The sequence below is a fragment of the Falco biarmicus genome, chromosome 8 (genome assembly GCF_023638135.1).
Source record: "Falco biarmicus isolate bFalBia1 chromosome 8, bFalBia1.pri, whole genome shotgun sequence".
Classification (NCBI taxonomy): domain Eukaryota; kingdom Metazoa; phylum Chordata; class Aves; order Falconiformes; family Falconidae; genus Falco; species Falco biarmicus.
Window position 1 is genome coordinate 8,300,975 of NC_079295.1, and position 17,946 is coordinate 8,318,920.

The 17,946-nt window shown below is 45.7% G+C and overlaps 1 protein-coding gene across 3 annotated transcripts; it reads right to left on the reverse strand.

The window, feature by feature from the left end:
- Positions 1-228: 228 nt before the first annotated feature.
- SPP2 (secreted phosphoprotein 2) lies at positions 229-12,193 on the reverse strand. Of its 3 annotated transcripts, none has more exons than XM_056350010.1 (7): positions 12,029-12,193; positions 11,800-11,924; positions 10,313-10,435; positions 8,653-8,763; positions 6,969-7,023; positions 6,499-6,588; positions 229-528 (listed from the first exon to the last, which is right to left on the reverse strand). In XM_056350010.1, exons 1-6 carry the CDS (start codon positions 12,075-12,077, stop codon positions 6,509-6,511), a joined length of 543 nt encoding a protein of 180 aa, XP_056205985.1. In that variant the 5' UTR covers positions 12,078-12,193; the 3' UTR covers positions 229-528; positions 6,499-6,508. The 3 variants fall into 3 exon arrangements, with proteins under 3 accessions (XP_056205985.1, XP_056205983.1, XP_056205984.1); XM_056350008.1 differs by having other exon boundaries at positions 6,499-6,606; XM_056350009.1 differs by having other exon boundaries at positions 229-531; positions 6,499-6,606.
- Between the last annotated feature and the right edge of the window lie 5,753 nt (positions 12,194-17,946).

Below are 17,946 nucleotides of genomic sequence, written 5' to 3' on the forward strand. Positions count from 1 at the left end.
ACAATCACTGTCATTAACTTCCCTTGGCTCCCCACATTAGTGGTCAAGTACCCATTAAAGCTGACGTGGGCTAAAACACAAGCCTTTGGATTTGTAGCGAGACACCTTATCCACAGCACCCCAGAGAAAAAGGAATTAAGTACCTTTGTTGGTTTGAATGAATTAATAATTAGTGATAAGCGTTACAGAGAATCACAAGCAAACGGAGAGTAACACAGAACAAACAGATGGAATAAGGATCCTTTAATAGCATCATCATGATCTGGTACAACACATACTGGACACAGGTTAGGTGTCTGACAGTCCTCCCATTGAGCTCAGAAGGCAGATATTGTCTGCAGAGCACAGGCATTGAGTGCCTCAGGAGTTCATCCGATGGCCATTTGACATTACAGCAGAAAGGGTTCAGGGAAAGACTTGTCCCTTCATTACAGAATAGTTTTTCATGAAAAAGGCGAGGAAATGGCAGCATCAGGTTCTTTCTTCCCATGCTGAATCTTTGAATCTTGATTCTTCTCCTTCTCCAATCTACTTTAAAAAAAGGGAGGGGGAGAAATGTCATAGCCCAAAATTTGTCTCATACTTCACAGAACTAAGCAAACATCCATGGCCTTGGAAAAAATGTATTCCACTTCACCGAGTTGCTTATTAATTTGATTAGCATCAGACTCACACCATGAGGAATCTGTAAAAAGAAACCTGCATATGCAAAACACTTTGCATGTGCACAAATGTCATGTCAATTGCTAATTAGTGTAAAAAAAACGGGGGGGGGGGGGGGGGGGGGGGGGGGGCGGGGGGAAGAACCAGACTGCTAGAAAAATTAACAACAGTGAAATAAGTAACACGGGGTACAAATCAACACATACTGTAAAGTCTCAAAAGCAGAAATGGTTGAGGCTATAGGCTGATGTATGGTCTTCTGAAAAACATATCTGAATTAAGAGCTACAATATGCAGAAGAAATCTGAGATGTGTTTTTCTAAGGGAACATGTGACTGCTACAGCAGTCTGTAGCCCACACTGTATCTTCAGCAAGTTTGTCACCATGGCAACCCGAAATTTTTATGTAAGACAATTCTGTTGGTAAAATTTTAGGGATAGATTTGTGCCAGAAAGGAGTGTCCACACACTTGGTAGTGATAGATAGAGCAATCCTCTGAGAGCAGCTTATCCAGGAGCGCCTGGGTCCTGCCCAGCCCTGGAGATGGGGGATGCAGGCCAAAGAACCAGGCCTGGCTGCTATGCTCATCACTGGGGACCAAGTGTCAAGAGAAGAAATGGGAACAAGGGAAATTCCAGCTCAGTTTAAGGAAAATCTTCCCCCAGGAGTGAGCGAACACTGAACTGACACTGAACCCAGAGCCCAGAGAGGGTGAGGGATCTATATCCTGGGATATTTAAAGCTCAGCTACACAGCCTGATGAACCTGGCCCTGCTCTGAGCCAGGACTGGACTTCCAGGGGTCTTTCCCAACCTGCGTGACTCCGACAAGTCATTTCTAGTGCTTGCAAACACAACATTGAGCAGAAGGCTGGAAGACAGCCGATAGCCCTTTCTGTTTCTCCAGTGAAGTCCTCTTGGTTTTCTCCAGGAATTAGATTAAGGGGCTTGCCATCAGGCTTTAAAGACATAGTAAAGTCTAAGGAATCATCCAAGGAAGTCTAAGGAATCTGCATCCTCCAGAAGCAGGAACGATGTCCTCAGTGCAACAGTGGGTCTAATCTTTCAAAATAGATCCAGAAGAGGTGGACAAAAGGCAAGACAAAAATCACTGCTGTTCAGAATAGCAACAAGAGATTGTCACAACGATTCTCCTCCCTGCTGTAACTCCTCTTCTTCATCACCACACCATGACCTGGCCTGAGCATGAGGAAAGATCCCGCCTAGGTCTGTTTCAATTCCAGTCCTTCACCTCTGAACAGATGAAAGTACGTTTTCTTCCCTGCTAGAGCGTATCACAGATGCTAGGTGACACCAAGGACTGTCGTAGACAGACTCCAAGGCAGAAGGAATATAATGGTAGCCTGTCATTTCTTCCATGTTGCCTAAGTGATAAATTGCTCTAGTTCTCACTCTCAAAGCTGATCCGATGCGGAGCTCATGCACCATGCAACAGATCCCATTCTGCAGGGATTTTGCTTCCCTCTGATGCTTCACTTTTTTCCCCGGATAGCAATAAGCTGCGTCCTGAGAACTGCAGAAAGTGGGGTGGGTGATCGGAGAGGAAAAACCAAAGACAGAATATATGAAGCCATGAGAATACAAAACTGGAACTAAAATCAAACAGCTTCTTAATGAGGACACTGGGTATAAACGTCTTCTTTCCTTCTTTCTTTCTTATGCACCCTGCTCCATTATTATTTCTATAGAAGACAGACAAACAAGCATCCATTTCACTCTGAAGGTTGCATCCTGAATTTCTTGGGTATGAGAAGAGGCCCAGTGTTGGCAATTATTCTTCCACTGAAAATAAAAAAAATAATCCCTAATATTCAAGGATGCCAGACTATTCACTTCTCTTCCGCAAAGCTGCTAATCAGCTTGTAACAACTGCCATCACCACATTCCCACAGCAGTGAGCTATGCCAGGTGAGAACTCAGTTGGAGAGTAATTTTAAGTAAAACGTCGAAAACTCGAGGAGGAAATCACAGCCCTTTGGCTTGATGCAGAAGGAATTTGATTGTCTGTTAAAAAACACTTTCCTTGTGTGATTAACGACAGTAGGAGAAAATCAGCATTCACAATCTCCAGCTATATTGCAAGCAAAGGCAAGAGCTTTCTTCTTCATTTTCCTGTTCAAGGAAATGAGGCATTGCTGGTGAGACTCCAGACATAAGTTATAGGCTGGGCTCCACCCTGCACAAAAATACAAACTGCCTTAGGCGGTTGATTTTGGAAGAGCAGAGTGTTGGGGCCCTTTTCTTTTGCTTTCTGGGGTTCAAGGTGATAGGTTAGTTTAAGCCATTTTTTAGGCTTCTCTTTGCAATCCAGAGCCACAAACACCATTAAGCAGATTCCAGCTTCATGGAATCCGTAATTCCTTATACCTGTGCACGCTCAAAAAGTCTTCCCTGTTGTGTGTGTGCCGAGCAGCATCCTTTCAGAGCAGGAAAAGATGCTCTTCTCCCCAAGAGAGTTTCAACAGGGGATCGACTGCACGGCTAACATGCCCTTTGCTGGCACTGTGGCAGCAGACACAGCTCCAAAAAGCTCTGCACACACCTGGCAGGCCAAGCTAACTAATGACCTTAACTCTTGTTGCAGGTTAAGGCTGTTAACTGGTGATCAGCTATTGTACAGCAGCAGCTGGCTCTCCTGCTGTCACTCACTCACATGCCTGTGCTATTTTTTGGAAAGACTGGTCCGCAGCATGACATGTGAGTTTTACAATCTCCCCAGTTCCGGAGATGCACTAGGAAATAAATCCAGAAAATCTGATTAGGGCTTGTCGCTGAAGTAAGCTCATTAATCATTGATGTGGTTCTTTCATATGCAGTTTGCTAACTCCTGCAGGCACCAGCAGACTGGTGGGTCTAAAGACTGCAGACTTGGAAAAATTCTTTATAAAACAATTGTACTGATTTTTTCCTTTTGAATATTTATCACATTCTAATAAATAGAGCCACACAGTACCAGTGAGATCATTTAGCCTAGCTTCTTGCATAGAGTCAGGCATAGGATTCCCCTGAAATAATTCCTGTAGCCAAAAAGATAAGAAGATTTAGTTTAAAAAACATAAAATCCATCATGAAAAACTCTGCCTGCCACTTGCCTTAGTAATTTTTGCAGCAGTCAGTTGCCCATACTGTTGCATAAAGAAAAGAATCACACTTCATTTCTTACCTGAACTTGTCTAGCTTTACTTGTCAACAACAGGTTCTTTGAGTAAGAGATGAAAGTCTTCTATTATTAAATGGCTGTTTCCCCAGCCTTCCCCAACATATTCTCAGCTAAACTAAGCCAGCTGAGCTACTGCCATCTCAAAACACAGCACAGATTTCCCATGCCCCCCCAAACACTGCCATCACAGTATGGCTTGTAATAATGCCAGCCACAATCACACAGGTGCCAAAACACAGGAAAAAAGCACAATGAATAACTTTCCCTGGCCTTAAACACATGAAATAATTTGGATGTGTGTGGCTCCAAATTAAACCCATGGATGAAACCCTTTAATTCTGGATACAAGTGAAATTGAGATGTAAGACTTCTCTCCAGACTTGGCAGCTAATAATAAGTCAAATCGATAAAAACAAGAGAAACAAGGAGTTTTGAGGGGGTGTGAAATTCTCCCTTAATCTCCTGATATATCTGCCTCTGAGATGTCCAAAACCTAGGACACTGGTATGAAACACAGCTCTGTAAATCACTTATAATCTATCTTCGAGAGCAAACAGAAAATATTAAGGCTCGAACTGCACATGATTTCAAGAACCTTAAATTTCTCCCCATTTGTTTCATGTTCTCTTTCAACAAGATTCTGCAGCTTGCTTCTGGTTTAGAGATTCATTAGGCATTAGATACAGGAACACAAACCATTTGCTACTACTGTTTAATGGGGATGGCTCCTCTCAAGAGCCAATTTGTATTTTCCAAATGCAAAGAAGAGGATGTCTCCCCATTTTGAGCACATAGACCTCCTTCCCCACAACTTTTCTGGAGGATCAGTTGAAGAAAATTCAATCCATCCACCCAGCTGGACTGAGTTTGGTTTGCAGAAGCCAGAAATGGTCAGGCATTTACAAAATTTGCCCCTCTCCTCTCTGGAACAGAAAGTCAACCTTATGCCCCTCTTCAGTAAGGCTCAGCCTTGCCACACCACCTCCTCGGCTGAAAGGTACCCAGCGGGACGCAGTGCACACGAGAATGCCGTTGCAATCTGCCCAAGGAAGTTCCAAGATATTTAGAAATGTTAGAAATTCCTGTAAGAAGAAAGGCAGCGATCGAAGCAGTCTAATACCTTTTCTAGCTCGTGGATAAACTAAAACAGCATATGGATTTAATGAAATAATTTTTACAAAGTCCTGACCCAGCAGAATGACCGAGTTTTCCTTTCATATCTAGTTTCTAGGAGAGTAGGGGGTATGTCTCCTTCAGCATATATAGGTTACCACGGATATGCTTATGGGTAACATGTGTTAGGTTTTGGTGAGTCATCAGTGCTAAATTACATCTAAAACCGTCTTGTTTCCAATGCAGCAGGCCTGAATTGAGCTCCGCGCACATGGAGCTCGGTTCTGGCACTCTCTGCAGGCACAGAGACCTGCTAATGATACATCCCCCAGCCAGCCTGCGAAACCTTTTAAATCACAAAGACATCGCGCTAAGTGATTTCCTCTTCCTTTCCCAACTACTTTAAAACTGTTTAGCATGCCAAAGAGTGATCTCCCTTCTGTGTTGCTGAAACGCTTTCAAAACCACTTCCCTTTAGATCAGCTCCACAAGATAGCAGGAAAAATAGCAGCAGCAACCAAAGCTGCTCCCACCTCGAGCCTCAGAAGCAGGTCAGCAAAGGTGGTGCGTGTAGGATAGGCCTTGCCAGCTCCAATGAATCAGGAGTGCATCTCATTATCATCCCCACTAATTGGGCTCCAAACATCTCCTTCAGCTTCTCTACAACAAACCCTTGCCCTGGGTAGACTGCATCTTGGTTCTCCAAGATACCTCACTACCACTTTCATTTCTTGTCTGCAGAACTGTGCAGCCTCGGGGCTCGGTTGCGTTAGAGTCGGCACAAAGACGTGCCCGTTCCTCCAAGAGTTTGAAGTATAAATAGACACAAGAAGCCACAGGTGGGAAAAGAGCACGAGCACAAAGGTGGTGGGCGGCTTGCTGAAGGACTGAGGCACCCAACAGCTCACCTGTGTCTTTGCCAATACACAGCCAGGGCATGTTTGAGATCCCACAGCAAGTGATAAACCCCTGCAAAGGGCAACCAGTTTGGGTAATGTCCAAATGTTCATGAAACATTAGATAGAAACGTATCTCTGCCAGCCGAGAGAGATGGAGGCAGAGCTGTCCCATGCCAAACTCAGGCCGACAGACTGATTTTCTTGCACACCATTCATACTATCTGCACACCAGGACAGTGGTGCTCACGTGAGTATATGGGATGGAATACTCAAGCGTGAGTGAAAGCCGTGAGCTCTGTAGTTGGGATGTCTTTCTCGGCGTGAAGCAACAAGAAGAAAAATCAAAACTGTCTTCTGCTGCCTTGACAACCGGTCAGAGCCTTGTTCTGCGAGCCCTTCTGTACGCACAAGAGGTTGCCACCCCATCAACATTTGTCAGTGGTGCTGATAGTGCTGTTTGTGTCCCTGAATTTCCCCGTAAGCAAGACCTACAAATGCCTAGAGTAAAAAGGTTTTTAACATGTTCGCAGCCAAGAGCCATGTTCCCAAAGAGGTCCTCTATCCTGAGCAGTTGCTTTCCCACCCTGCCGCAAAACCTGCAGACCTAGGGTGCATAAAAGCTACGCTTCAAAGTGTACTCACCCAAACCATATTATTCAGTCTTGTCATAGCTGAAATAGCTGGGTTGACGCCAATCTCCATAGCTGCCACCTCTTCTCCTTGAAGGGAAGGCTTTAAGAGCAAATACATCTTTTAAAAAAAACACATGCAGACACACATGATATGCTTTCGAACGTGTGTTCATTCAGCATTCTGCACAAGATCAAGACAACCTCAAAGAAGCACGTGAGCACTGGTTATGAGACCACAAATCTGGCAATCCAGAAAATGCCTACACAGAGTATGCAAACCTCAGCATTGCCCTAATTTGCAGCCTAATGGCCTCATCGCTTCCTTAATGAGACATGCTTCTACAAAGGAAAAAGCAGCTGGCCATGACCTGAGAAAACTGCTGGTCTTCTATATTTTTTTTCTCCCTCAGACAGATGCCCAAACAGATGATCCAAAGGGCAAATGTGCCAGGACAGCCCAGCATGGCAGAAATGGCTTACCTTCTCTGTGACTGCTGCCTCGCCTGTTGGGGTTCATTATCGGCATACGCATCATCTGTAAATTAAAGACGTTTCTTTAAAAAGCTCATCTGTCAAGAAGCCCACCTCTCCTTCATTTCCTCAGGTACTGTGTGATTGATGCCAAACTTCATTTTTAATTTCTCTGAAAACAAGGTTACTGCTGATACTATTGCAAAGCAGTGATGCTGCTAAGGCAGCCTGCAGCTGCAGGTAGGCTCTCAGGTCAAAGTCTTCCATACCTCACACCTTACCTGGCCTTTCTCTAGCACAGATACAGCCAGATCCTGGAGAGCAGTCAGTCTGTTGCAGTCACACAGGGAACCTCTGACTCATTTACATTTATCACAAATTACTCTTTTTAAAGCTCTCTATCCTCTTCTTTTGTTGGTCTCTATCCAAGTACTATGATCCCAGACTCAGCCAACCACAATTCCTTCTCCTATCCAAATCCTACCAGCGCTACGGGAGCTACACCAACACCATCCACCACACTGTGTCAGCCAGGCTGAGATCCCTTGAACTGAGTTACAGCTCTAGAGCAAGAGCTACGGTGCACTTGATGCAGCCCTTGGCAGAAAGAAATACTTCCCTCTTCCCATGCAATAATTCCCTTTGGCATTTATTCCTTATTAACATTGCAGGAAATAGATTCCCCAGCAGGAATACTGGCAGCAGTACTGAATTTTAAGTGATGGTTAAAGAAGACTTGCAGGAAGATATCTTCTTGTGAAAGCGAGTGTTTATACCGAGTGCCCTATTAAACAAGAGTTATGCTTAACCCCCAGAGGACAGACCGAACAGTCAAAACTGTTCCGTGGTTCAGTACTTCACATGCAGTCTTTCTGCTCTGCAAATCAAGGCTTCCTGTGGTGCAGTCACTAGCCAGCTCTAAATAGATTCTCAACAACAACAACAAATTGCAAGCTGATTTGGCAATTCAAACCAAGAGAAGGTGACACAGAATCCTATTTGCTTCAAGTTATTCATGTAGTGGCTTGTGCTTTCCAAAAATAAAAGCTGTCCTCTGGCACCTTGCTTGTGAAGTTGTCTTTGTTCCCTGCAAAATCCCCAAGCACAACGCCCACTGTAGTTGTGTAAGTGCAGCCCAAGTTCAATCGTCAGTTCATGCAAAATGTGGACACCGGCATGATGTGTCCACAGCAGCTAGCAGGAATTCCCAGGTTCGGTCAGCATTTGGTCACACCTTAAAACCCAAGAGCTCAATAAGGGAACACAAATCTCAGCAGAGCAAATGTTCTTCAGCTATACCATGATGACATGCTCAGCTGAGAGCTGGGTTTGGTAACAGAGCCAGAGCCATGGCTATTTGTTTCTGCCCAAGACGTGCCACTCGCTGTTCTCCAGGCACATACTCCACGTGTTAATGAAGAAAGAGTGCTGGAGCTGGGGGCTGTGCCAGCCTGCCGCAGAGATGCACACTCTCCCCAGGCATCCATCACGCAAGGTCAAGCCTCTCAGCTGATGGAAAGTGAAGCATTACAGGAGGAGCTGGATTTCAAACCACAGTCAGTCTCCTGATCAAAACCTCCAACCGCAACAGGAGTTGTTCACACATATACACCTGACTGCCTCTTAAAAGTGGAAGAGCAGAATTTTCACTCCCCCAGGCAGAAAAAAATAAATCATTTTCCTCCTTCCTTACCTCCTCGCTGCTTATTGACTCGGAGCTGGATGTGCCACGATGGCACTGCACCATAACATTCGAGATCAGCTCGCCGGAGACTTCCACAACACTTCTGCAGGAAGCGGCTGGCTGTAACAGATCAGAATAGAGCAAATCTCCTAGAGCAAAGCTACAGTACAAACCCTCTCATGGCAGTCTCACCAGGGGCTGGAACCTGTACAGGGATTTTAAAAAACAATTCCAAATGGAAGAAGCTCAAGCAAGATTATACACCCAACAAATTATCGGAGCAGGCTGCAGCCAGATGAATATATTCTGGCAGCATACGACTACACACATTATTGCTCTGCAATTGCATGTTAGCTGTATGAAGCCTTGAGCCTTCTCGAGATAGAAGAACATCTCCAAATCTTTTTCATGGTGCTGGCACCACCAAACACCACCAGAAGAGTTGTGCAGGGCTATGCTGACAGCAGCTCCAGCTCTAGAAGTTAAGCTGCCTTTAAAGAAATTGTCTCTACCAGCCTGACAGAATCTCTGGCAAAACCTGCACCTGAGTCTGGAAAAGAGATCCTCACGCTATCTTTCATACCGTGTTGCCCCAAGAAGAAAAGAAGAGGGATGGCATCTGTTTAGGATCCAGTGATAAATTCGCAGAAGCCAACCCTCGCATCTTTAAAGAAAACCTAGCAACAACCATCAATTCCATGTCGTCCCATCTACATGCACACACAAGCTGCTTAGCTCAGAGTAGCGATACTCAATGAGATATTTACCATGAAGACATGGGACAAACTACCTCCTAAGGTAGCAGCATGACTCCTAAGCTATGAGGAAAGCCTTTGTGCCATCTGTTCGGTGCCTTCCCAGAATCCCTCCTCTACCATGAAGATGGTGCCCAGGAAGGGCAGAAAAGTTTGGCAGCCATTCACAGAGGAAAAAGAGGTGAGAAGAGTTCAGTCTGGAGCAGCGCAAGCAAGCAGGGATAATCTCTGTGGAAGTCTGACACACAGTATGGCATCACGGCACACAGGGACTGAAGAGCTACTCCACATGCTTTGGTAGTTATGTGCAAGCTGTTAGGACACGACCACTCAGAAGCTTGCAAAGGGAACCAAGTTTTGGCAAAAATAACCATGCACAGAGAAACCCAGATTAGAAGATAATGTATTTACACCAAAGCCGGTCATCTAAGAATCAGAGCAGAGCAAGAGCTATATCAACAGCCTGTTTATTCCAGGCTGAAAAGAGAGTTGAAAAATCTGAAAAAAAATCAGCGCTGTCAGCACAGCATGGGAATCTGCACTACAGAGGGAGGCAAGCCTTTATGCAGGGTCTGGATGCACGATAGACAAAAGCAGGTCAAACATCAGGTTTTCTACTCTCTTATCTTTGAAAAGAAGCCATACCTGTCCCAAAAGACACAAGTGCTTCCACCACACGCTGCTCCAAGACACACTATCTTTTTTCAGCTCGCAGCTCAATTTCCCACTGGCCAGGCAGGAGAGTTGCCCAGCACTGACCCTTCCCACCCAACACCCGCTCCATGCCGCAGGCTGTACGGGTTTGGGGTTTTTTTTCAGAAAGCCAGTCATTCTCCAGCACCAGTAGCGTTCCAGCATGTCCCGAGAACACCTCGCAGGGAGCCGGGGGTCACATTCACACCAGAAGCACTTACCACGAAAGGTCCCATTTTGAAGTCGCACGTGAAGGGGTCTCTCCCTGAAGCTTTGGTGCACACAGTTTCACGAATGCTGAACCGCAGCTCTAGTCTGTAAGTATCACTGTCCAACATGTCAACCTGGTAAAAGGAAGGTCAATGCAACGTATAATTAGCGCCTGTCATTATTCCATGCCCGCTACACGGCAAGCTTGCTTCTTTGTCAAGCAGAAGACGATGTAAGGGCATTGTGTCAGTGCCCGATTTAGAGCAGATGGCTGTGTGAGAAAGGTGCTTTACTGTGCTCCGGAGTTAGGCTTTTCGGCAGATTTGGTAACAGCAAAGGAACAGCTTTCCACAGGGGTTTCACTTGGAACCCCGTAGCCGTTGCAGGATGCTCCCACTGCTCGGGGTCTGCGAGGGGGCTATAGCTGTCAGAGGTAGATACAGCATTACCCCTGCAGGCTACCCCCCTCTTCTGCAGGACCCAGGGTGCTAGCAGCTCTGCTTTGGATATCTGGAGTGCTGGGAAGTCTATTGCAAATACATGACTTGGAAAGCAAATTATACAACTTCAAACAACTGAATTAATTCAGTATATAGAGTCACTCCTTATCAGCTCAGGCACCTCAATGGGCAGTGTGCATGCAACACTACAAGCTTTAGAGAGTTTGGTGGGTTTTCTTGACACGTTAGGATTTTCTTTTCTCCTTCTCACAGTCTAATCAATGCTTTAGCTCAAGATGGGAGACACACACACACGCAAAAATACAATCAAACCCAGCAATCAAACAAATTCCTACTGCTTTCAAGTACTTTTTTTTCCCCTTCCAAAATAGATTAATCCAAAAGTCATCTTGTCATTCATTCTTGCAGAAGACTTGATACATGCCATTTGCAGAAAGAGAGTAGTGCTAAGGATGTTCAGAAACACGGACGTGCTAACTCTGAATTAGGAAGCTTTAACTCCTTAACTCTGGGTATCCAATATAATTCTTAGCAAGGCAAATTAAAACAGGTATGTGTTTCCTGCCTGCATTTACACTCTAACAGACTCAAACCAGAGTTGGTGTTTAGAGACATATGACAAATACAGATTGGAGAAAGAGTCCTGAACACGTTTGGGGTGGCACTTAATTAGCAGTGCAGACATTCGACTGAGACCTTCAGATGAAGCAGGTTACTTTATGCCCAAAGCAAAGCAGTTAGCTGGAGACACTTAAACCCACCAGTTTTGAACAAAATCTTACAAGGTGTCTCTCAAAGATTTCTATTCTAGGGGTAGAAAATTTGAAAACTGGAGGTATTTTTAATTACAAACCAACATACAGAGAATATTTTGGTTCCTAAAGCCATAACTTCAGATAATACCCCACACCCACCCTCTTCCAAGCAGCATCAGAAAACTCCAACTAAATCTGGGTTTCCAGGGTTGGGTGAAAAAGACTTTTTGATCACAGCAAAACACATTTTAGGTAAAGGTTCTCCATCGTCTGTGCACTTACTCTTGTGACATGGCTCCTGACCACACCATAGAGGTTTGTCCCCCATGACTGGGAGTTGATCCTTGCAATGGAAGCATTGAGAGCCTCTTCTGTGATGGGGAGCTCATAGTCGTACACTGGAAACCCTGAGGCAGAGGCACAGTTCCGTTAGAGGTTCACTGTGGTCTCATACTTTTCCTCCCTAAAGCACCGTAAGAAAGAGGATACAGCTCCGTTCCGAGCAACTTACCCGAACACAAGAAAACACTCAGTGTGAGAACAAAAATTAAGATCCTCATAGCGCCTTTCAAAATCCTCTGGTCTTTCCCCTTTCTAAGCAAGGATTTCCAGTGCCTGTTCCATTCCTCTTGTCTTTATATAAATGCAGCCTTGATCCTACACCTGACCTTCCCGTGTCCAAGCTCTGCTAAAGCCATTGCACTTTAAACAGAATTGATCTGAGAGTAAATATTTGCTGCCAGATTTCCTCCATTTAGCAGTAGTTCTCTGATAAGAGATGGGCTGCAGTGCCTGTTTCCCAGGACTGCAACTAGAAGGAAGCACTGAAGTCCCGATATCTCCATAGCCAGAGGCAGAATCTAGTTATTTTGTTCGCTTTTAGCCATTAGATTTCCCTGTGGCAAGTCAACTCTTCCCTTAGCTCCAGACCCAGCACCTCTGTGTCCTGGCAGCAACTAGAATCACTTCCAAGCTGGCATTCCCCAAGGAGGGGACAACTTCCCAGCGTGGAATGGGAATCCACCCACACAGAGCCATCAGACACTACCACCGTGCAGGCCAAAGCATCCCGCAGAAATCTCCCGGACGCGAGGCAGACCCTCGGGACACCGGTCTGGCTGCCTTGCAAGCTCCTGGGGGCTCTGCTCTACATGCCAGAAGAGCTGCCGCATTGTTCTGACCGTTACCGAGCCTCAGCCCACCTCACCAAAGAAACGAGTGGCTATGGACATTTGGCTTCCCCGTCAGATCCCCCTGATGCTCAGGCTTCAGATTCAGCACAGAAATTAATGGGATTTTTGGAAAATTATGGCCTGAATACATTACTGGATACATAAGGAATTAAAGGAACGGGTATGACACCTCAGCTCTCGGCTACCTGGAGCCAGACCGCACCGGGGCCAGGCGTTTGCTGTACCCTCTCCAACACGTAGCACTCAGCTCTTGCAAGCCTTGCTTTGCAGATACAGGCCATGTGTCTCATCACTGTACCTCCAGTACCCCACAACTGAGCCACTGAAACACTTCTAGTCAGGTTCAGGGATGCAGCTGGGTGCTTAAGTGCCTAAAGGCCGTCCGTGGGAGCTGGGAGGGAAACTGCTGCCTTCAAACAAATTCACCCATTGCTGACTGTGTGCAAGGCAGAGATATGTCTAACCATGCCCATTTTGAAGATCCCCTCTGTGACATTCCTCTGCTAACCTTCAAATCACAGTTTCACTTGAATTGTGTGGCACAGGGTCATTTTAAGAACTTCCCAAATAACAAGCACTCGAGGAAAGACATGGGAGGCATGCAATGTACCAGGGCTCAGGGTTAAACAGCGTAAAGTTGCTTCCATTTGTAAGTTGTCAGGCTGCAGGATGGCAGGCGATCACCAGGTTGCACCCTGGGGGAATTTGACTCCTTGGGTGACAGAAGGAGTTGGGTGTCACTCACACTGCAAGTATTTTAGGGCAAAGACCCACAAAGGCGATGCATTTCTAAGACACGCCAGAAGTCACTGCCCAGGTGTGGGCCTTGACAGTCACTGGATTCATTCCCCATTGTGGCTGCAAGATCCTAGAAAAGAAACCCGTTGAGCCAAAAAGTTTGTGCGCCAGCTGGTAGGGCTGCACAAGAGCACAGAGACTGTGCTAGGAACAAGCCATGCCGGGGAGGGACAAGCAGACACTGTGCCAAACAGGAACCTCACCGGGGCCACGTCACTGTCCCATGCCGCACCACGTGCATGCCACCCCACCCGAACACTGCTTTGAGAGAGGTGGATGTGGGTGCCTATTCAAAAAAAAAAAAAAAAGGGGGTGGGCATTTTTAACCAGCCAACTTGGATTTCAGCATTGGGAACACAATCAAAAACACCCATTGAAACTTTGCCCAGGCAAAAGCCAGAGCCTCCTCCGTGCGTCCATTTTCCTTGGTCACCGCAGCTGAAGACACTCTCTCCTGGCTCTTGGACACGCTCATCGGTAGCAGGGTCTGCCCTGCCTGCTTCCCAGTCCTCCCTAACTGCTGCCTGTGCGATGGGAAAGCCAGTAACGTTATTCTGCAGCCACAGCCATGACAGAGTACTGCAACATGGAGGATTTAAGCCGAGATTCTCAAGAACAGAGTCTGTTGCGCTATGCCCAACTTTCCTGCAACCAGAGCCAAGACCGGGCTGCCTCAGATCAAGGAGGAAACCTTCCAACGCATTGTTTGACGTGATTCTTAAGTAATTTCTCTGCAATCAATCGTGCTGCTGCTGTGGTAATGAAACACCAGAAATGAGACGGCTCAAGCCACTTGGATGGAAAGAACTTGGCATTCGGAGCCCCAAGGTCCTGTTGTTTTCCAACACGCTTCACCGGCTGCTTTGGTAGTTTGGATAACATTTAGCTTTCAACTTCATCCCTAGAAAAGGAACCATCTGCCTGTTGTGTGCTGGGACCAGTTAATATTCCACCAGAATTCGAATATGTAAAACTGCTTCCTAACTGCAGAGCCACAGCGTTGTAGCCAGTCCGACAGTAATTTTAACTATTGAACCAACCGCAAGATTTAAAGATTTTCCACTTAGAGTAGCTACTAGGAAATGCTGCCAGCAGGACTGTGGCAATGCTGAGTAGGGCTTGAAAATAAAATTGTTAAGTGAAATGAAAGGTTCTCTGCAGAGCTCTGGCTTTGCTTTGTGGTGTCCAGAGAGCAGAGATGTTTGCGATTCCACCTCTCCCAATCCTGGCTCATTAAGTCTTTAATGAACTTTGTAAATATTCCTCCAGCCTCCCCACAGATACATTACACACTTTCGTAGATTCACGCTACAGCAAAATCTGTTTCATCCGCTGTCCATGTCCAAGGTGCATTTGGATTGAGGGTGCTCAACCCAAACAGAGACTGGAGCTGCAGAAGAGGTAGAGACTGGGAGTGGGCAGGATGGGAATGGGGAGAAGGGAGAGTCTGTGGAGAAAACAGGCTCGGGCACATGCTGGCAGGAGGAAAGGCAAGTCTGAGCAGGGTGCAGTGTTGTCCCCACTCGCAGGTGATGCACCTCCATGAGTATGACCTGCCTAGGGCTAATGGACCAGGTGCAAACACCAAAAGAAGGATGGGGTGTTTTCCTTTGGGCAGAGGGCTGAAAAAAAAAAACCATTCTTGGGAAAACTCTGCTTTCAGTAGATTTAAGCAGGGGAACCAATTTTATATTTTCAGACTCGAAGCGCCCCAAATTCTGGGTTTCTGAGGAGTTCCGAGGTTTTCACCACACCCTCTTTGCACCAGAGACTGTAACTGAAGCACCAGGTTAGGAAACACCACTAAAATTTGTGAAGAGCAACTGGAATTCCTCCTGAAATTCAACGCTTTGCAAAAGGCCTTTGAGGTCAAATTCCTGAACCCAAGACACTTCAGTTCTTGGCATATTCAAGAGAAATCTGTTTCATCTGTGCTGAGGAAACAACGAGCATGGCCTCACAGACAGACAACATACTCTTGAAAGAGCAAAGCATCCTTGCCTTCCTCTCAAGACCAGCTGGTGGCACCTGCTGATAAGGACCCTGCCGCAAATTCCCAGGCACTAGGCGCCATTGTGGTGAGCGCTGCTGGGGCACACGGAGAAAGGACAAAAGGTGAAGCCTTTGCCTCAAAGCAAAACCCAGGCAGAACAAAATGAAGGAGGTGTGAAAAATGAGACCACAAGTGTTTCTGACACATTGCCTTCTGCCTTCCGCATCCCCAGGAATTATAAAGGCTTTCACGCGAAGATGACCCAGGCACCACTGGGAAGAAGCCACAGATTTCATCTGCAGCTTGATGAAGTCTTCTCATTGCAGCAGCAGCAACAGAGCTCACAATGTCTCTGATCAGGATAACATGTTTTTTCCCCAGATTAATCAGACTGCGGAAGTTTGAGAAGACATTTTGAGAATGCTTGCAGCCTAGACAAAAAAAAGTATATGGCACATACATAGTCATCTTTTTGGAAAGGACAAATTTTATAGTTAAACCCTCGGGGACACAAAACCTCTTGAAACTTGAGAGGGGGCGAGATGAAAAAAGACTCTTCACAGTTTAAGGACTAATCTTTGACTTCACTACCAGCAGGTTTCAGATGCCAAGCACCTTGGGTCAGAGGGAGTGGGCTGTACCCAACTTAACCCACACAGCAAACAGACACGCGCTATTTAAGAAAAGAGGAAATTTGAGACCTTCGGTTAGATGACTATTTTCAGACCACTTTCACTCCCAACAATCAAGTCAGCTCTGTTCCCAGAGAACTGGGAGAACAATAATTTGTCTTTGTTAGTGAAATTTTGATAACTACAAGATGTGTTTTCATTTAAAATGTAAATCATCCAGCATCATCACAAGCCTGTATGCTGAGAACAGTCTAAACAGCAACCTAGGCACTGAGGAGCTATTCCTGATGCCTTGTTTCCTGGACATTCAGATGACAAATGAAAGTTAATGATGTTCCTTCTGATAAAAGAAAACCCGACTAAATTCAAAGCAGCATGTTGGTTTGTTGTTTTTTTTTTTTTCTTTTTTCCCTAGCTCTAGCAGCATGGCATTAGCAAAACCAAAAAGCCCCCTGAAAGTTCTTTTCCATGGGTAACTTCATCACACATGCAGAAGACTGTTGTATTGACATCGGTGGAGACAGGTAGGAGAAAGGTTTCTAGATTTTGCTTAGACTAATGGATGCTTTGACACCTGATCCATAGTTCATTGACATCAACAGAGACTCGGTTTTGATTCCCTTCAGATCTTGTCTGCATGTCCCTTGAGAAACTAGCAGACGATCTTGCAGACACTGCCCACCGGCTGCTGAATGTTCTCCAGCCCTTGACCACCTGGGAACGAGAATAAGTCTTTATTATTCCAATTGCTTTCGCACGCTCATGAGAGGATACCCTCTGCCATGCTGGCTGCATTTCTTAACCCCACATAGAGCTTTCCACTGTTAAGGACCTGAAGATTTGGTGGTCAAGAGGAGAGTAACGTAAAGACAAGCGAATATAGTGACACCTCAGCTTCCCACACCTGCAGCATTAAGGATGAAACCAGTGGCATTTCATACGTCTGGAGTTTATACCATGGGAAGTTTCATACTCTGCAAGTTCACCGTTGCTCTGGGAGAACTCTGGGACAACTCACCGAGTCGTTCTATGTCAAGACTGAAAAGCTCTATGTCAAGACCTGATGTCTTAGCAGTAATTTTAAAAAGATTAAAGGAAACATTTCAGAAAGCACACAGAGGGGCAGTGCCTATCCCCTTTTGCACTGCACTTTGGAGCTGCACCGTACACGCCGGTCCAGGGAACGCAGCCGAAACCCACACAGTTTCTCCTGCTGTTGCTGGAAGTGGACTTTGAGAGTGAAGCAACAGAAAGCCCTCATAAAGGCAAACAAAACCTCAATAACACACATTAGATGACTGTTCTGAAACATCACAAGCTGCACAGAATCTCAGGGGGTCTCACTTTATTACTTTGAGCCTTTGAAACTTTAAATATTTATATTGCCTGTGCCTGCCAGGTCAGCAGTAATAGCTTTTACGGTGTCACTGGCACAACTTTGTAGCTGATGCAAGGCAAACATTACCTCCAGACCCAAAGATCGCCACCTGAAAAGCAGAAGAGCTTTATCTGTTTTTAAATCTATTTTTTAAGTTTTGCTGACCATACAGATAATTTTCAAGGTTTTCTCCCTATCTCATCCCTCGGGCATGTTCTCAGATAGTTCTGCTGTTATATCCTTTTGCATTCTTAGAGAAAGTTACTTGTAATCACCAGTCAGACAAAGTCCTGGTAAAACTGGAAATCCTGGGTGAAACCAGGCAAAACATTCACCTCCTACTTCTCAAGCCACCAACTGCAAAGTACAGTCACCAGTGTCATACCCTGTCCCTTGTGAGCTTCATGCTGCCATTTATTGGAAGCGGCTTGCCCT